Below are 20,999 nucleotides of genomic sequence, written 5' to 3'. Positions count from 1 at the left end.
CACACAAAGCCCTCTACGACCTAGGACCCGAATACCTCAACACGCGCCTGTCCTTCTACACCCCCACCCGCCAGCTTCGATCGTTCAATTAAGCCCTCGCCGCAATTCCACGCATCCGAAGATCCTTCTCCTACCTAGCGGCCAAGACCGGGAATTCCCTCCCCACCCACCTCCGCCTCACTCAGAACCACCTCTCCTTCAGGAAACAACTAAAAACTTGGATATTTGATAAGTAAAGCTCCCCCCCTCCCTCAAGCGCCTTGAGACCCTCTGGTGAGCAGTGCGCTATACAAATTCTAACTTGACTTGACTTGAAGTACCTAGGCCCTAGGTACCTAGTACCATATACTAGGGACGTACAAGGGTACACCAGCAGCCAATTAGGAATGTACCAAGGTACTCACCATAGCCAATTTAGGAAGGAAGCACAGTGACACAGTGGCCCTGATTAGCAGGATCTCAGTCAGACTTGTCAGAAAAACAGTATGACACCAGCAAAAAGTGGGTGTAACCATGAAAACAGATCCTACTTTCCCATACCCCCACCCCTTCTCCCCACTCCTCTAGAGAGTAGCATGTGTAGTGTGTTGTCCTCTGCTCGTGCACAGTGCAGGGGAGTATGCTGCCACCTCTTAGTGTCCGGCACAGAGGCCGCTTTCCAAGACATTGCTATTTGTCACTTGGAAAGTACGTATGCAAGGTCTATGAACCCGTGTAAGTGTTTGCCCCCCTTTGCTTTAGGGTGAAGGCCTAGCAAGCAGGATTCAGGGGTAGTTGACAGTGTATGATCGGCAAGTTCTGCTATGGTGGCTGAAACCTCGAGCCATGATACCAGTAGTGGTGGGCACTCCCACACCATATGTTAGAAACCAGCATCAGCCAGTTTACAGCATGGACACTCTGGTGTCGAATCAGGAAACGCGCTCTTGATACGGTGGGGGGAGAGTTAACTGTAATGTGTGTAGTTAAATTGAGTGAATTGGAAACGAGGGCTCCAGGACACATGTTGTAGCACCTGTATGCATGACTTGAGCGGTTGCGGGAGCACAGCGTTCATCTAGCCAATGCTTTCCCCTGTGTGCAGCTGGTGAAAGGTTGATTGTCTGCATTTAAAACACCTTCCTGTTGCTATGCTCTTCAAACAATCGTTAAAGATTGGCTGAGGTGGAGTGCTCAGTGCTGTGTTATTGGAAGCCAGCATCCTACTTTCCGCTACTATATCTCTGAATATTACTGAGCTATAAATGTTTTATTTCTGAGAGATCTTGGCCTGCACCCGCTCTACATGTCATAGAGGGAAAGCTGCTGAGGAATTAGCACACATGCTGCTAGTTTCAGGCTCTTCGATCACAATGCAGTAACAATCCACTATCCAGCTACCTCACCTATCACTTGTTGACTCTGTGCCTGCTTTGGACCGATAGGGAGCTCAGCTGCTTTTTGGTTGGGTTTGTGCTGTACAAATACCACATGCATAGCACCTTTTTCAAAGGAAGAACACTTTGGTGACAGCAAACTTTGCTGCTGTAGAACGCAGTTGAGATAGTAAAGAACCTTGGTGGAATGCTGCACGCTTCGGATCATTTGGCGGTGCGTTTCACTCTGTGAAATACTTTGATTTTACATTGTTGAGCTGTGCCTATGGCATTTGGTGTGTTTTTGAAAAGCAATGCTAAGCATCTGGCCCTTTGTAAAAGCTGTGTAGGGGCTGTGTACTTGCCGGGCATGTGTGAGAGTCGCAGAGGGCACTTTATCTTTATCTTATGTGCAGGCTGAACGGGAGGGGAGGTGGGGTTGGGGTAATTTATAAAGATACCTTGAAGATGGGGACTATTGATATTGATGTGGTTACTGGACTGGAACTATTCGTCATGACCATTAAACATTATTCTGGTCTTATTTCGACAGGGATTATCTGTTACAGACCCCCCGGGGCTTTTAGTGTACAGCAGCAGCAATCACTATTGGATACCCTCACTGATATGGCAGCCACGCATCATAGATTAGTACTTTTGGGTGATTTTAGTTTGTGGTTAAATGGCTCTCTCTTGACTCTGGTTTTTATAATGTACTTCACTCATGTGAAGGTCTTGGCCTCTTTCAGCAGGTCTCCAAGGCCACTCATAAAGCTGGGCATCTTCTTGATTTCATTTTCTCAGAAACCCATCCTCTGCATATTGGCGAAATTCTGCCTATGGAATGGACGGATCACTTTCTGATTAAATTCTTTGTACTTTAATTCCCTTAATACTCAGGTATCTCACTCCACAACTGAATATATCAGTAGAGATTGGAAGGCTCTCACAGGGATGAGGGGTTCTGATATTGTGTTCAAGGTCAGAGATTGTTTCTCATTAGACAAGCAAGTTAGGGAGAATTATGCCTCTCTGTGTCTGAGATCACCTCGGCCTTGGACTCTTGTGCCCCCCTGAAAAAACATAGATGTAGGGGCAGGGCCCCGTGGTTTAACAATACTTTGAAAGACCTGAAATTAGCGTGCAAACAAGCTGAGAGGAGATGGAGGCGAGGCTACAAGGAGATGGACAAGCTCCTGTGGAAACTCAAAATTATGGATTATAAGATGGAGATCAGAAGGTCTAAGGCTGTCTATTTCTCTTCCTTAATCTGCAATGCCTCTAACAGCTCTAGAAACATTTTTCACATCCTGAACAGTCTTACTAGCCCTGACTATTCTAAGAATGTGATACCCCCTCTCAAGAACTCTGTGAGAACCTGGCCAGGTTCTTCCAGGAGAAAATCCAACTGATCATTGATGATCTGGAGGGTGGCCATCAGGCAGCAGGGAGTGTAGTCTCTGAGGCTACGAGCGTTGACGCTCCTGTGGTGAGTGGCTCTGAAGGTGTCTATATTAGCACCGCTTGTCAGGCCGCTGAATATCTATCTGAGTTTGTGCTTCTGCGGTGGAGGATTTCAGTAGCACGGGGTATTTCCTCCGGTTCTCCCCTGGACCCAGTATCACACAAGATTTGGAAGGAGCTTGAGGAAGAACTGTTTCCAACTCTCCGCTTGATCTGTAATCAGTCTTTAGCCAGTGGTGTGGTCCCTCCCCAATGGAAGCCAGCTCTGGTGACACCTCTGCTAAAGAAGTCTTCTCTTGATCCAGAGTGTTGTAAGAACTATAGGCCTATTTCCTTGTTGCCGTTCCCGGCCAAGATTGTGGAACGTGTGGTCAGTAAAACTTTTTCTAGGCACCTGGAGCAACATAACTTGCTGGAGGAGGTGCAGTTCGGATTTCGGCCAGCCCACGGTACCGAGACGGCCTTGGTGACCGTTATGGATGACCTTCAGAGGTGGGCAGACAGGGGTCAGGCAGCAGTGCTGATCCTGCTCAACCTGTCTGCAGCCTTTGATACGGTCAACCATGAGATCCTGCTAAGAAGATTGAGCTAGGTTGGGGTGAGGGGCTGTGCCTTACGAAGGTTTCGGTCTTTTCTTCAGGACAGACAGCAGGTGGTGTCCCTCCCTCCTTTTCAATCTCCCTTCTCCAACGTGTCGCATGGTGTGCCACAGGGTTCGGCAAAAAGCCCTATTTTATTTAATATTTATTTGAAACCCCTGATTGCGGTCATCAAAGCATACAATATTGACATCGTAAACTATGCTGATGACACGCAGCTGATTCTCTCCTTTGAGGGAGAGGACTCAACATCAGTTGATGTGTTTCACAACTGTCTGCGGGACACAGCCCGTTGGCTTAAGGACAACTCATTACAATTTTATGCAGGGAAGACTGAGGTGATTTCCTGCTCAGTGAGCAGGATTCCTCATGTCCTTCCTTGCAATTCTTGGCCCTCTGGTAATTCAACCGCAGTTCGGCCTGTAAAAGCGGTCCGTAACCTGGGCATTATGTTTGACAACAAACTTACTTTGGAAGCTCAGGTTACAAAAACGAAAGCTTGCTGTTTTGTGATCATTAGATCCCTGCGGAAAATCTTCCCTTTGCTACCTCCTCAGGCGCGTGCGCTAGTGGTAAGGTGTGCGATTCTCAGTAGGTTAGACTACTGTAATGCCCTATTGCTTGACTCCCCGAAGTTCCTTTTGGACAGACTACAGAGGATCCAGTCAGCAGCAGCCAAGGTAGTCCTAGGGCTGCCTAGAAGGTCCTCTACATCTGCAGTCTTGGAAGAACTGCACTGGCATCCTCTGAGACAGAGAGTTTATTTATTTTATTTTTAGAGTTGGTGAATTCTGGCTTCAAATGGTAGCCAGTTTAGAGATTTAAGGTCAGGGGAGATGTGGGCCCTTCTTTTTAAGCCAGCAATGAGTCTCGCTGCCGCATTAGTAGATGCTCTTAGGGGAGCTTTAGTAGCTGTGGGGAGACCGCATAGCGAGACACTTCCGTAGTCCAGCCGAGAGAGACATAGAGCTTGAACCAGTTCTATTTCAATCTCTTTGCCTTGTCTTTAAAGCCCTTATTAGGATGGGTCCTGTGCTAATGCCCAAAACAATGTGATTGGTATATCCCTACAAGAAGGCTCCGCTCCTCATCAGCGAGACTGATGAAGGCACCGAGGTTTAGGAAAGTCAGGTCAGGGGGTAAATCCTTTGGGGTGACAGCGGCCAAACTGTGGAACGAGCTCCTGTGGGAGATCAGACAAATTAGGGAGCTCTTCCCTTTTATAAGAAGTTTGAAAACCTGGCTGTTCCCCAAGACTTAGTTGTCTGGCCATGTATCCAACACATCTGTACTCTGAGTTGCTTAGCGCCAGGATGCCTGCAAGGTGACAGTGCGCTTTATAAGCTGAATAAATAAAAATAAATAATAAACAGTGTGTGCTGTTCTGGGGCATTCTCCATCTTGTGGAAAGAATGAGCGCACCTCAGTATTGTTCCATTAAATGTGACCACAGTGATTTGTACAGGTGATGTTGAAAAGCTTGAGTAGGAGAGACCCATGAAAGGTCATGGGAATTACATGGTTGTAAAATCTTGTTCGCAGGTTTTGTGCTGGAAAAGGAATGTTGAAAGCAGGTCTATGCATGTGAGATTGATTGATTGATTGATTGTGGGTTTCTAAAGCACTAGAATCGACTCCCGAAGGAGTATCTCTGCGCTGTAGACCGCTGGGGAACCCGTCCTGGCTTTCCCTGTGAGATGGTCCCTACTGGGTATCTCCAAGGTGAAACCAGACATCCCCGGTGTATGTGGGGGGCCGTTGTGGAGATGAGGCAAGCTAATGCCCAGAGTTGCCGAGTGTGATCCCTAGTTAGAGTAGGCACAGAGACAAGAATTATCGAGTCCGCTGACCCTGGTCCAAGACCCTGCCACGTCGGGAATTGAACCCTGGTCCCGGGCCGTCCTCTGCTCCCGGGTCTGCCGCCTCTAACCAGTGAGCCACACCACTCCAGGTGCAGGTGAATACATTTAAGAACAGGCCCTACCTTGTATGGAGGGCAGCAGAGGTGCAGGGTATATGGACAGAGCAGTTTGGCTTAAGTGATATTTTTAAGAGAGTGTTTGGGGTGCCTGACATAATCCAGTGGTGAAAGGGCGATAACAGGTTTGGCTTTGGCGCACCATCTGTGCTCTAGCTACGCTGATGCACCACAGCTGTCGACTAGTAGGCCGCCAGGCTAGTGTGCTATCTCGAGCTCTAAAGTTAGAGGTGAGACAACTAAACAACAGAGCAGCCCAGCTCAATCTCCTAGTCCATCCGTGGAACTCCCTCCCAAGTGGATAATACTGACAAATATTTGAGAGAAGTAAAACCACAAAGTAAGTTATAATCATTAAACTGCTGCTCTACTGCATATTGTGAGTGTAGTGGATGAAGCCAGGCACCTCTGCGAGCAGCAATATTTGATTTATGGCGCAACATCCTGATGTCCACCCTTCTATCTTGAGTCTTCCTGATCCATCTCACATCTCTTACTCAAAGAGCTGTTCTTGTTTTAACAAAACCTTGACCATATGCATCTACCTAAAGCTGTAACTAGTGTATGAGTGCTATGCGAGCGCCCTTTTTTTTTACTAACTTACTCATGAACACCTTTGCTGAAATAAGTAAGATGTGACATATTGAAAGCAACTTTTATGTAAATTTCTGTGTATGGTTAAATATGCTTTCATAAGTTTGAAAAAGGGTAATCAAGAGATATTTATACAATCAATTAAAAATTGTGTATACACATTCCGTTATGTTTCCCTTTAAGTAATTTTAAATCTGTTTACTTCTGACAGAAAACAATCTTTGATTGTACGAAATGTTTCAAAATAAGGAAGATAACACTGTAAATCTGCAAAGACGAAGTCCGAAATATTGAGTTCCAGTATTCAGGAAAACATAAGTGCTGTGATAGCCAGCTGAACAAGAACATAAACTGAGACATCCTGAAAGAAGGGACTAGGGACACGAGAAATTCCGTGATTCCACGAGTCTCAGCTGTGCACCTCCATGCCTCAAAAGGAAGAAATAACCTCCAGAAAATTAAGACAACACTGATAAACCTCATCTTGTGTAAACATGTCCAATAACAGCTTTGATCATGAGGTCGGTATGAGGTGGTTACAGCAGTGCTCTGCTTCCTAAAATAATACCAGGCTACCAATCAGTGCTAGAGGTATATTGCAAACTGTTTCAGAACAATCCACAGCAACCATTGAAAAGCGCAACGGAGTGGAGTCAGACAACTGTAGGTTCAAAGAAATAGGGGTTCCGCTGTCTAAAATACACAGCACCGTCCCAGTGTGCACCGGCCAGAAGGACGATGGATCTTTACCCGCATGCGTGCAGAACCATTATCCAGTCTAAAGACATAATCGCCCACGAAGAAGCCTTACACACATTATGAGATTGGGAAGTAGTTGGTGCCCATTGCACTTTATTCTTTAATCGGAAAACAAACGTGCAAAATACGACTCATACAGGGAATGCAAGAATAACACAAGTGCTTTATCAGTCATGTTGGCCCTTCAGGAAGTACAGTCAAGGGATGTACACAAGTATATACCAGACCCAGAGACACTAACCAAGAGAGAAGTCTCAGACACATGCAGTGAGAGCTTTAGTTTGTCATCAAAATTGAAACCCCATCAGCAAACACACACAGGGAAAACACAATTCAAATGCACTGAATGTGTAAAGAGCTTTATTCAGTTATCAGGCCTAAAAAGACATCAACGAACACACACAGGGGAAAAACCATATAATTGCACTGAATGTATGAAGAGCTTTAGCCAGGTATCAGGACTCCAGACACATCAGCAAACACATGCTGGGAAAAAACCATATAATTGCACTGAATGTGGAAAGAGCTTTATATATTTATCAGGACTAAAACGGCATCAGAGAACACACACAGGGGGAAAACCATTCCGGTGCATTGAATGTGAAAGTAGTTTTAGTGAATCTTCGACATTAAAGATTCATCAGCGAATACACACTGGAGAAAAACCATTCAAGTGCAATGAATGTGGGAAGAGCTTTAGTCGATTACCAGACCTAAAATACCATCTGAGAACACACACAGGAGAAAAACCATATAATTGCACTGAATGTGTGAAGAGGTTTAATCATTTATCACACCTAAAACAGCATCAGCGAACACACACTGGGGAAAAACCATTCCAGTGCAGTGAATGTGGAATAAGTTTTAGTGCTTCATCAACATTAAGGAGACATCTACGAGTACACACAGGGGAAAAACCATTCAATTGCAATGAATGTGGTCAGAGCTTTATATATTTATTAGGACTAAAACGGCATCAGAGAACACACACAGGGAGAAAACGATTCCAGTGCAGTGAATGTGAAAGTAGTTTTAGTGAATCTTCAACATTAAGGATTCATCAGCAAATACACACAGGGGAAACACCATTCAAGTGCAGTGAATGTTTGAAGAGCTTTAGTCGATTATCAGAACTAAAATACCATCTGAGAACACACAAAGGAGAAAAACCATATAATTGCACTGAATGTGTGAAGAGGTTTAATCAATTATCACACCTAAAACAGCATCAGCGAACACACACTGGAGAAAAACCATTCCAGTGCAGTGAATGTGTAAGAAGTTTTAGTGACTCATCAACATTAAGAAAACATCAACGAACACACACTGGGGAAAAACCATACCATTGCAGTGAATGTGGAAGAAGTTTTAGTATTTCAGCAACATTAAGGATTCATCAGAGAACACACACAGGGGAAAAACCATTTAAGTGCAGTGAATGTGGAAGAAGTTTTAGTAATTCAGCAACATTAAGGTTTCATCAGCGAATACACACAGGGGAGAAATCATTCAAGTGCAGTGAATGTGAAAGTAGTTTTAGTCGATCTTCAACATTAAGGATTCATCAGCGAAGACACACCGGGGAAAATCAATACCAGTGCAGTGAATGTGGAAGAAGTTTTAGTGATTCATCAACATTAAGGAAGCATCAGCGAACACACACTGGAGAAAAACCATTCCAGTGCAGTGAATGTGTGAAAAGCTTTAGTCTATTATCAAACCTAAAACAGCATCAGCGAACACACACTGGGGAAAAACCATTCAAGTGCAATGAATGTGTGAAGAGCTTTAGTCGATTATCGCACCTAAAACAGCATCAGAGAACACACACTGGGGAAAACCCATTCAAGCGCAATTGATGTGGGAAGAGCTTTATATATTTATCAAGACTAAAACGGCACCAGAGAACTCACACATGGGAAAAATCAATCAAGTGCAGTGAATGTGAAAATAGTTTTAGTGAATCTTCAACATTAAGGATTCATCAGCAAACACATACGGGAAAAAACATCCAAGTGCAGTGAATGTCTGAAGAGCTTTAGTCGATTATCAGACCGAAAGCACCATCAAAGAACACACACAGGAGAAAAACCATATAATTGCAGAGAATGTTTGAAGAGGTTTAGTCGATTATCACAACTAAAACAGCATCAGAGAACACACACTAGGGAAAAACCATATCATTGCCATGAATCTAGAAGTAGTTTTAGTGAATCATCAACATTAAGAAAATATCAGCGAATACACACTGTAAAAACCATTCAAGTGCAAGGACATATATATATATATATATATATATATATATATATCAGATACAAAACGGCATCAGAAAACACGCACAGGAAACATTCAAGTGCAGTGAATGTTGAAGTAGGTTTTATGAATATTCAATATTAAGTACTGATCAGCGAACACACGCGGGAAAAGCCATGTCATTGCAGTAAATGTGTGAAGATCTTTTGTCAACTTTCAAAGCTACAAAGACGTCAGCCTCTCTTCAGAAGAGTGGAGGATCAATAATGACAGTCGCAGAGCTCCAGCTGTGTGATAGCCAGGCCGAGCACACTTCAGAAGAGTGCAGGATCAATTATGAAGGTCTAAGAGCTGCAGCTGTGTGATAGCCAGGCCAAGCACACTTCAGAAGAATGCAGGATCAATAATGAAGGTCACGGAGCTGCAGCTGTGTGATAGCCAGGCCGAGTACTACACTTCAGAAGAGTGCAGGATCGGAAAAAAAAATAGAAAAAATGTTTATTGTTTAGTTAATTAAAACCATAACAATTTAAGGCTTATAACAAATGCGAGAAAGACCAATAATATAGCAAAATACATTAAAAAAGAATTAAACATACAATCTCTACATCTCTTCATGATGTTTCTAAAAATCATTGTTAATAAAAGTTCTGTGCAGAGTGGTAGTCCATTTTTTGTTCCTTGTTGCCGTATTTAGCACAGCTTTTTAAATGCTGTGAGAAATGTAATCAGTCTACCATTCAATGGTGGATCTGAGGGATTTAGGCATGCCATTATTGCAGCTCTACAGGATCTAATGCCTCTGTCATTAAAGCTTGATTTTAGGATCCTAACATGTTCTTTATACAGATTCTTGCATATGCAAATTACATGGATAAAATCTTCTTTGTGAAAGTTGCACAGCCGACATGATTTAGAGCCTGTATGCACCCAAGCAGGCTGGTCAGCCAAGGATGGTAGTGACCCAAAGCGTAATGCCAGAAGTTGTTTTTTTACATTAATTGAAAATGTTTCGCTCAGATATACCGCCGGTGCAAGGGACTTATAGTTGTTTATCACCATCCAAGCGTGCGACCTTGATCTAAAAATATTTTTATCCAATGTTGACGAATGGATTTTTGAAACTTTGTTTATAGCTTGTTTGAAAGATTGGTACGGCAGATTTTTATTCCATAATTCCGTTGTACCTGTAGTTAAAAGGGATTTGCATAGGTACTGACTAAAAAGGGAGGTTTTGACCACAGGGCTTCATTTATTTCTGATGTAGCTACATTTTGCTTCAGGCGATACCAAGTTTTCACTGTCGCGTACATTCTGCCTATGTCCTCATTTATTAGGCCGAATTCAAGGCAAACCTGGGCTGGAGAGGCAGATCTTTGAATCTGGAATACTTTTTTATAGATGGAAACTATTAGTTTATTTAAGACCTCTCCATCTTCGCCATGGAAGGCAACACTAGCATATGTTAGTGTTGGCAGGATTTTTGCCTTCATTACAGCTAGCAGGGGTTTTTGTATGAAGGGCCCTTCAGATTTTTAGCCAGTAAGCTCAAAGCAAATATGAGCGCGCTTGTTCTCTGAGGCATGTACCTTTTTTACTCCGTGATGTTTCTTGAATTATCAATATAGAGACCTAGGTACTTATTTACCTCCTCAAGTTTGTTACCGTTAAGCCAGATTGTCTGTTTACTTTTCTGTTTGGCCCCAATCACCATTGTTTTCGTCTTGGATATGTTTATTTCAAGATTATTTTCTGAAGTATAGGCTGACATTTCATTAAGACTTCTTTGGAGACCGATCTTTGTTTGGCTCATTAGCACCACATCGTCGGCGTATGCAAGGTGAGAAAGTCTCAATCTACCAAGTTTCAAGGGATGGGAGTTAATACAATCCAGCCTTTGAGCGAGGTCGTATAGAAACAAATTAAAAAGGTGAGGGGCCAGAACACACCCTTCTTTGAGGCCGCTGGTGGTTGTCAGCTTCCGTGATAGTTTGGACCCATCACCTATCTTGATCCTTAGCCAGGTGTTTGAATAAAATAGCAATAAGCCTTTTAATAGCTTTTTAGGGATGTCCCAAGCTCGCAGCTTTTTCCACAGGAGGTGGCAATCAACGCTATCAAAAGCTGCTGTTAGGTCTATAAAGCAGAGGTAAAGATGTAGTTTCCTCTGCTTATACTTGTTTGCAATTAATGATAGACCTAAAATATTCGTTGTCGTCCCTAAACCTTGTTTAAAGCCTGTCTGGTTGGCCGGGATGAGGTTAAGGTTATCAGACCATACCTTGAGCTCTTCTAGCACCAAGGTGGCATAGTATTTGGCCTCTACATCCAGCAGAGCTATCAACCTGTAGTGAGCTGGATTTGCTCTTTCTCCTCCTTTGAATATAGGGGTCAGAATCGAACCTTGCCAATTTACTGGTATGTTGTTTAGGTGCTCTATTTCTTGATATAGGTTAGTAAGGTAATTACCCCAAAACGAGATATCATGTTTAAAGATTGCTTGGGGAATTCCATTGGGGCCTGGCGCACCGTCATTTCTGCCTTTCTTGATTATACGTCTAACCCCTTCATTTGAAGGTGGCGAGTAACTTATTGCCGCTATCAGAGAGGCATTTTCCTCCTTTGGAATGGTATCAACGTCTAGTAGCTCTTTTTTATGAGGAGTTATCACGTCTTCATGGCTAATCTTTTCAGTGGCCTCTTCGAATTTGCCTTTTCCAGCAGCTAGGTGGTGAGTGTTTCCCACGGATGTATCTTAGGTAGATGTTTCAGTAAACCTTGTGGATAAAAATTCCACCCACTCTGATTCTTGTATGTTGGACGATAATGCGTTCACTAGTCTATGCAGTTTATTTATGATTAACCAGAACTGTTTTGAGTTGGATTTCTTGGAGCTACAGAGAAGTTCGGCCCAGAATTTATCATTGCTCTTTCTTTTATTTTCCCAGAGCTTTCTTTTATAGCGTTTCATTAGCTCCCCTACACTGTCCCAGGCCACTGCGTCAGGGACTGTTCTTTTTAGCCTCCTTATATATTTTCTGAGTTTTCATTTCAAGGCTCGCAGACCTGCCGTTAATGTTCGTCCCGAGTCGTTTTTATGGCCGTGATTGTTTGTCTGTTTTTGTGCAGATGACATTAAAGAAGTTCAGTCTTCTGTGAGGTTTTCCCATGCTTGAATTTTATTCTGGGCCCCAGCTATGCTTACTGTTAGCTTCTTTTTGATTTTTAACTGCAGCATTTCAATTGTGTCATTTGACCATTTTAGTTGTTTTAAGTCGTTTAAGTTAACTGTGTGTATGTAGCCTTCAGCTGTTGCGTTTACCTGATGTTTAATGAGTTTTAACCTAAAATGGATCCGCTGATATGAATGATCGCTCCTGGTTGTGAACTCTATTGAGAAGTGGGAAAGGAATGGCATCAGCGATACTGAGATGGCTGTGTAGTCCAATCTTGATCGTGTCTTTCCCCCTTGGTAAGTATGATTAGGGGGAAATCGTGCTGAGTTCTACCATTTATTACTCTTAGCCCTAGAAACTCTAGGGCATTTACTAACCCCTGATCTACGTGATCCGTTTTTTGCCTCGTTGGCTGATATTGATGTGGGATGTTCCAAAATATGTTATCCGATGTTAGAGATTCATCCTCATCCGGGGTGTGAATTAAGTTTGAATTAAAATCCCCATGTGAGTATCAAGTCCCATAAGGGAAAGGTACTCCTCATTTTTGTGATGGTTGCAATTAGTTGTTTGTTATGGGCCAATTTTTTTCTGGCCGTTGGATGCGCATATGTGTTTATGAGGAGGATGGTTTTTGTTCTGCTGGCTGACCCAGTTGATAATTTGATCAGTTGGATGTTAGGTCCTACAGAGGCCATCTGTTCGCTTTCAATTTTTAGCTCTGTGGATATGTAGACTGCCAGGCCCCCTCCTGGGCGACCAAAGGTTTTGGTTTTGCTGGCTGGAACTGTGTAATGGATGTAGTTTGTCAAAGGGAGAACTTCTAGTGCCCAAGTATCCTGTAGAGCTATTATGTCATAGTTTACCCATTTTTCTTGATGGGACCCGTTCTCCAGCCATTTTTTTGCCCCTGCGATGTTCCATGAGAGCATTTGTATGTTGTTCAAATCTTGGGTTGCTAGTTTCTTTTTCGTAGGTCAATGGCATGAGGTCGAATTTTGCGCTCCTGGCCGCCAGCCCCAATTGTCCTTGGCCACATCCAATCTGTGTACTTGTCGTTCTGCAGCTCCCTTTTCAATGTTGTCGAAATGCTGCTACCAATTGCTCCTTTAAGGAATGTTTGATTATTCAGCGTGATGTCTTTACGCTTTTGACCGTTACCATTGCAGGGATTAAACATTTTATTTAAAGGGCCAGGATAGCGTGGTGTTGCAGGCTTTAACAGTTTAATTCCCCAAGCTTCAAATTGAGCCTTAGCATTCATGATATGCTCGGCGTCTTCTTCGGTCAGCCAAGTTGTCAATGTTTGCTCCTTATTTTTTAGGTGATCCATTCCTATAAATTCTACTGCCAGTAAATTCGCTGAGGTCAAATATTTTAACACTGGGATATTTGCTGTTAGTTTCAATATATTCCCCCTGTTCAATATATCATGATGCCCTTTTGAGTCATATTCCGGGATTAGCAATAATTGCCGTTTGGTTGGATCGTTACAATGACCTGACTGAAGCATTGGTTCTTCAGACTTATTTTCCACTATGATTTGCTTTTTGTCGTCTTTTATTTACATTTTTATATTTACATGTTGGATCTTGTCTCCCACCGCAGGACATAAGACCTGGAGATCGTCCGCCCAGCGTCCCGAACTATGGGCAGTTTCTGCTTCCTGTTCCATTTTCCTTCGGGCTAACTCTCCTTCCTGTATCAGTTGGGAATTCCATCGCTTTTCCGCCATTGTATAGGATTCTCCAGGGCCAAACACTTGGACCTCTAGGGATGTCATTTTCAGGCCTTCTGCCGTGCAGTCACCGCACTCTTGGAACCCCGTGGTTATAATTTCATGTTTATCATTTACCTTTGTTCATTCTTTCCATCCTTCTTCACAGTGTTCCTTGGTACAAAGGTCCATTTTTGTTTTGGGTTGACCTTGATTATTTGCAACATTATTTCCCTGCCCTTTTACCTTTAAGCAATTGTGAGGTGTTAAACTGCTGGTCATAGGACCTAGTTGCTCTTGGATTCTCCTGTCTTCTTTGATGATATCAGTGCATTGCCCGCTTTTGTTCTGTGGGTCTTTGAAGACCTTGAGCTTCCTTGTTTGTTGATTTCTGGTTAAATACCCTTCTCGGTGGCCTTTTTCTTTGGCCCATGTTTGTTATCTCCTTTTCTTTCCACTTGATTATCCTTACTGCCAGTTCGAGGTTTGTGGTACTGGCTGACAGGTCGTCTGTTGAAATGATGGAGACTGAAGTTATGTTGCCCGTCTTTGGTAGACTGAACATTGGGTAGGTCTTTGTTGTTAACTGATCTGTTGGCAGGGACGTTTTGTTACATGCTTTCCTGTTGCGTTTCTTTTGTTTGCGTGATAGTTTTTGATCTTTATTGCTTGTTCTCTCCTGATTGTCTGTTTCCTCCTCTTTACGAGATTCGGGGCTTAAGTGAACTTGGGTGTTTTACTATTTTAATTTTTGTTGGTTCTTCTTTTTTTTTTTCTTTCCCTCCCAAAGTAGATTTATTAATTAATATTATTTGTTCAAGGATTGTAGGCAAAAGGCTTAGTTTGTCAATTATTAGGCAACATGCACACTGGGCAGAGTATTTTGACTGGTGAACAACCTTTACAACGAAACTTTTACAACACACTACCATTACAACGCGGGCATTACAATGCAAACCATTACAACGCATTGCGCTGGGGGGCGCTCTAGGATAGGGAATAAGTTTAATTTTCTATCCAACACCTTCCCTAGTGCCCACGGGGACTGGAGTTGGAATAGAAAATTAAACTTTTCACTATCCAGCACCTCTAAGCGCTATGCGTTGTAAAGGTTTGCGATGTAAAAACCGCGTTGTAAAGGTAGGCATTGTAAAAGTATGCATTGTAACGTCATACATCCATATTCATAAGATCTATTTGAATATCCATTTTATCGCTTTGCATGTTAAACGCTGATATTGTTGTCTGTAATGTATTCAGTAGTGATTTAGATATCTCCGAGAAAGCACTTTGATTGATAGCTGTCTCTCCTTGATGGTACTGCGGTTTTAATTCTTGGTTCGATTTTTGATCTTGATCTTGATTTAACTGATAGCTATTGTCATCAAACTCCCTACAGTGGCTGTTGTTAATATTTCTTTGGGTAGTTATAATTCCCTGTAAAGCCGTATTGTTTTGAGGATTGACGGAGTGCTTTCTGCCTTTTTGAGCAAGCGTTTCAGAACCCGATGTTTGCATGATGTCTTTAGGTGTTGATGACGTTTTTACCGTCGGCCAGACGTGATCTGTGCCTTGTTGGTCATCTTGGTTCACCTGGTGGACCTGAGCAACTATCTGAAGTCTTGATGTTCTTGCATTGTTTGTTACTGGCTTCGGGGTAGAAGATGTATAGTCCCCTTGGGATGATTTAAAGGTTGTTGTTGGGGAAAAGGATTGTTCCCTGTAGATTAATGCCCTTTGGCCGAAGTTTAGCGATCCTGTTGTTTGGTTCATTTGTTCTCGACTTCCGTTATTGATGTTGTGTGAGAAGCCCTCATTTTTTGACCTGTCGATTTGAGGAATGTCCAAGTTCAGGCATATATCCTCTTTATATGTCGTACTTGTACTAGTACAATTAATCAACTCCACTGTATCTGCCGGAATCGGACCGGACTTATCCTTGTTCTTGCTGGGTTTTTGCAATAGCCATTGTTTAATCGAACGGTTTGAATTTTGCCCCGTTTCGTTTTGTTCCTTCATTTTTCCTTTCCGTAGCGGAGCAAGTGACAGGGGTGTTAGAGGAGACATAAGACCAGGGATCTCTGCTGTTGTAGAGTAGATAGCTGCTCCGGGGTCTTTAAGCAATAGCAGTCTGTCGCTCGGAGCTAGCTTTCCTTTGGTACCTTCCTCTATGTTTCTAAACATTGTTAGTATAGGTGATATTAGAGGACTGTTTTGCTTGGTGACGCAGCCTTCCGATTTTACGCCTTGTTTTTTTGTTTGTTCTGCTTATCACTCTTGGTTTTCTGAGTTGGGGACTGTCTGACTCTTCCTGATCTCAACACTCTGATTTGGCTACCTTCGTAGATCCGGCTGATGGCCCCCCGAGGGCGGAGCCTTATGCCACAAGTAGTTTAACACGATTCTCCCCTACTTTTACCCCACCTCTTACCCCTCCAATGCTCTCCTCTTGTATGGAGCTAAATGTGGGGTCCAGATGCCCAGCTTTAAGGGCTGGAGGTCTTGAGTACTTGCAGCCAGCTGATACCCACTACAGGTACGTCAGTGCCCCTTCAGCACCCTAGCAAAACGCGGCTAAAAGGGTCACACAGTAATGACAACTCGCTACTCGCAGGCAAAGCAAGGCAGTAGCAAGGCAGTGCAAAAAAACGATGGATTTGGGCCCAGATCTTCGGACTGGGGTGAATGTGTGACATTGATCCACATTCGGTCCATCACCTGTTTTGTTTGCAATTGCCGCCATAAGTGCGCTGGGGATGCTCAGACGTGGGTCCCAGGCACTCCACACCACTGGAGTCAAGCTAGCCGGGCTGATGAGAGGTGTTACCTCGAAACCGGTCCGGTCCTCGGATGCTTGATTCCGTTCTGGGAAGGACATGGCTTTTGTAGTTCGAACTGGACTGTTCCCATGGGGCACAGGGTCAGAGCTGATTTGCATATCGCCATTGTCTAACCCAGGGTGGTGTGGAGTGCAAAAAAACGATGGATTTGGGCCCAGATCTTCGGACTGGGGTGAATGTGTGACATTGATCCACATTCGGTCCATCACCTGTTTTGTTTGGATCAATAATGAAGGTCGCAGAACTGCAGCTGTGTGATAGCCAGGCTGAGTACTTCACTTTAGAAGAGTGCAGGATCAATAATGAAGGTCTCAGAGCTGCAGCTGTGAGATAGCCAGGCTGAGCACACAGTGTCTGTTCACCAGATACAGATTATTAATGAAAGTCTCCAACCTGCATGCTGTGTGATAGACAGGGTGAGTACGCGGCTTCTCTTCAGGAGAGTGAGGATTCATTTATAAAAGTCACTGAGCCGCATGTTGTGTTATAGTTTGGCAAAATCACCATTTTACATTCTTGGACGACGATTTTTTGATGGCTAATGGAGCCGAATTTTGACATGATTGTTCCACAAAAGAAATGAAAAGAAAGCTTGATTGCAGAAAAATAATATAAAGGTAGAACCAATCATGATGTAATAAAATGTACACAAAAATGACTAAGTTTTACATATTAAAAAGAAAGGCATGTTTTTAGATATGTAATAGAATAAAAAAATTATTTGGATTTTGGCATTTTACTGTTGATTGTAAAGGAATGATATTGCGCCCCTAAACTCAAGATAATGTGTGCTGCCAGCAGGTAGTCTAGCAGAGATGGCAATAGAAGGGGGTCCTATTTCGACAGTGTGACTGCTGTCAGCAGGTGGTCTGGCAGAGGTGGCATTAGAAGGGGGTCCTCTCTTGACAGTGTGACTGCTGTCAGCAGGGAGTATGGCAGAGGTGGCATTAGAAGGAGGTCCTGTCTCGACAGTGTGACTGCTGTCAGCAGGTGGTCTGGCAGAGGTGGCATTAGAAGGGGGTCTTGTCTCGACAGTGTGACTGCCCTCAGCAGGTAGTCTGGCAGAGGTGGCATTAGAATGGGGTCCTATCTCATTAGTGTGACTGATGTCAGCAGGTGTCTGGCACAGGTGGCATTAGAAGGGGGTCCTGTCTCAATTGTGTGACTGCTGTCAGCAGGTGTCTGGCACAGGTGGCATTAGAAGGGGGTCCTGTCTCAATTGTGTGACTGCTGTCAGCAGGTGTCTGGCACAGGTGGCATTAGAAGGGGGTCCTGTCTCAATTGTGTGACTGCTGTCAGCAGGTGTCTGGCACAGGTGGCATTAGAAGGGGGTCCTGTCTCAATTGTGTGACTACTGTCAGCAGGTATCTGGCACGGATGTATGACGTTACAACGCAGGCTATTACAACGCCTGCTGTTACAACGTGGTTTTTACATCGCATACCATTACAACGCATAGTGCTTTTAGGCGCTGGATAGTGAATTATTTAATTTACTATTCCAACTCCAGTCCCCGTGGATAGTAGGGAAGGTGTTGGATAGTAAATTAAATATATTCCCTATCCTAGAGCGCCCCCCAGCGCAATGCGTGTAATGGTTTGCTTTGTAATGGTTGCGATGTAATGGTAGTGCGTTGTAATGCTTGTAAGTGATGTTTCCCATCTGGCACAGGTGGCATTAGAAGGGGGTCCTGTCTCGACAGCGTGACTGCTCTCAGCAGGGAGTCTGGCAGAGGTGCCATTAGAAAGGGGTCCTGTCTCAACAGTGTGACTGCTCTCATAATGGCTCTGCTTTTGGCGTTCACATGACTGACAAGGTTTCTTTGAGAAGGGACTAGTTCTCTTGTGTTGATGGAAAGAGAAGTGCTACTTGTGATACAAAGACCTGGGCTTCACTTCTTTTAATTCAGTAATGTTTGTCCAACCAATGTATCATTTATAAGGAAAGTTAAAAATATGTCTGTGGTTTGGCACTCCCCTTGTTAATAATTCATAAAAATTCCACAAAATGTTCAGTACTTGTAAGTATTCTGCTACAAGAGGGATGTAGACATAGATTTGTCATATTCCAAAAAGACTTTTTTTAAGGGTCTTATTTAGTGCAACTTTATATACTGGGTGTTAGATTGTGTTATATCTAGACCACCGTATCTGTGATGGACGTGGAATAAGGGAGTCGAGTACAAAGAGTTGTGAGCACCTTCAAAGGGTGAACAGTTATAAAGCTAAGCTTTTTTAAGTGTTGGCTTTTTGTCGAAATCTTTATGCCACAATCATATCCAGAATGTCGATCTTCCTATGTCCAGGACTAACCGAGTGTTTTAAGCTTTTTCTTAGTATGGAAGGAAGGCTGTTCCTTAAAGCCCCTGTAAGAACATACAGTGCTAAAGTTCGAGCAAAAGCAATCTATGGAGCCCTCCGCTGGTGTTACTGAGCAGCACCTGCTAGAGCTGTTGTCGTATGTAACTTGTAAAAGAGAATTCTGTGGTTTCCTCTGGGGAATAATCATTCCATAGTCCTATGAAAGCTTAACTTTAAATGTATAATTGACTATAATGGAACTGAAAGCCCTCCTGGACTGAGCCAAGATAGGGATAAGTAAGTAGTCTGTACTGATCATTGTCTTTTTTGCCTAATGAGCTCGAGAGTAGATGATTGGCACAAAGATCACTGTCGTCACACAGTTTATTCGGCTCAAATCTGTGTATGGAATTGTGTTAAAATGTCCTCATTTTGTGCACATATTCACATCAGTACTTATAAAGCCAGTACACCATATCTAATTGATATGAAATTGATTGTATTTGGTTCTTTTGATTGTGTAAACCTTCTTCTGCCTCTGGTTCACTTTAAAACAGGTGCTAGCCGATATACCTATAAAGCTGGTTTGAGATACAGCCTAGCACACTAGTTCTATGTCCGGTAGACTAGGACATGGTCACTGTCAGAATTTGGAAATGAAACCTTTAGTTACCGTTAAATGCTAGAAAGAGCATAGCACATCTACAGCACCAGAGTTCCATCCACCATGGCACTTTTGGTATGGAAGGCTTTGTGAACCAATGATATTCAAGTGAAGAAAGATGGCTCCCTACCGACTTGGCTACCTGTCCTGTAGGAAATGGTGGGTGTTCACCGAGAACTGGCTTCTCAAGCTAGGTGGAGGGCACTCGGGATGCTCAAACCAATTTAAAAGGTAGTTTGGTTGATGAACAAGACAGCTGTCCCTAGCTTTCACTGCAGTGTACAGAATAAAAAGGTCATACATTTCTGAAACACCTTGTTGCTGAGTCCGAGGGGATGGATAATATGATAACAAAGTGGCAATTTGGCAACAGTTATGTATTGAGATACATTTTCACTGTATTAAAGCCCTTTAAATGAAAATAATTTTTTTAAGAACACTAGTGTGAGAATCTAGCATTCCTCCTAACCTTAGATGATTTGGACGTTCTGTAGTAATTGGCCAACAGTATGACACAAACAAACTATAGAGTTTTAGGTCAAAAAGTGACTTCATTATCTTAAGAATTCCTATTACCCATAAGTTGGAGGATGCTGCTGGTAACATATTTCCGCAGGTTTGATTTAACTAGCGTGATTAACCATAGAATCTTTTTAGTCAGTTTGTGTATCTTCGAATGTTTAATCAAACGTGTAATTTGTTTTAGAAGTTGGATGTATCTTATCCTTTTGATACACCAGTTTCCTGTTTCCTACCAGTGTTTATGAATTGATTAGTTGATGTTAAAATGCATTTCAGTTGTTTACTTGTACTTCTGTGCTATTGCTGTATCAATTTCATGAAATATTAATTAATTCCTAAATAAATCTTGATTGATTCATTCACTCACATTCTGTCAGCTCTTATGTGAATTTTTTTTGAGGAACTGAGAATGCTTGAAATGTATGTCTCGGGCAGTGGGCCTCAGACTGCAAACTTGGCCCGAATAGGGTATCAGAGCGAATTACATAGCACCAGTTGCGTTACATTGAGACACATTCATTTTTGTTAGGCACGGGGAGATTAAGTGATTTACCCAGAATCACAGGATGTTCAGCGTCATTGCCGAGACTCGAACCCATTTCCCTAGGTTTGAGGTCGACCGCCCTAGCCGTTAGGCCAACTCCTCTCCCCTAACTTGGAGGAAAACGTTGGGTCCATCTCCTATGCACAGGTGCTGTGAGAGGGCAGGAAGGTCCTTGAGAGGTAATTTCATGAACGATTTGGCTGCTACTGTGAGGCATAACAGTGGTGGTTGACT

General features: G+C 43.1%; 1 protein-coding gene across 1 annotated transcript in view; it reads left to right on the top strand.

Annotated features, from left to right (window-relative positions):
- The first annotated feature begins 6,211 nt into the window (after positions 1-6,211).
- LOC147668417 (uncharacterized) overlaps positions 6,212-20,999 on the top strand; it is a 38,561-nt gene continuing 23,773 nt past the window's right edge. Inside the window, 1 exon segment of the mRNA XM_086948559.1 lies at positions 6,212-8,764. Within this exon segment, the coding sequence (XP_086804685.1) occupies positions 6,923-8,764 (1,842 nt within the window). The 5' untranslated portion in view covers positions 6,212-6,922.

This window comes from Lissotriton vulgaris, unplaced genomic scaffold, assembly GCF_964263255.1.
Source record: "Lissotriton vulgaris unplaced genomic scaffold, aLisVul1.2 SCAFFOLD_1492, whole genome shotgun sequence".
NCBI lineage: Eukaryota > Metazoa > Chordata > Amphibia > Caudata > Salamandridae > Lissotriton > Lissotriton vulgaris.
Note: the sequence above shows the minus strand (reverse complement) of the source record. Positions and strands in the feature narration are given on the sequence as shown.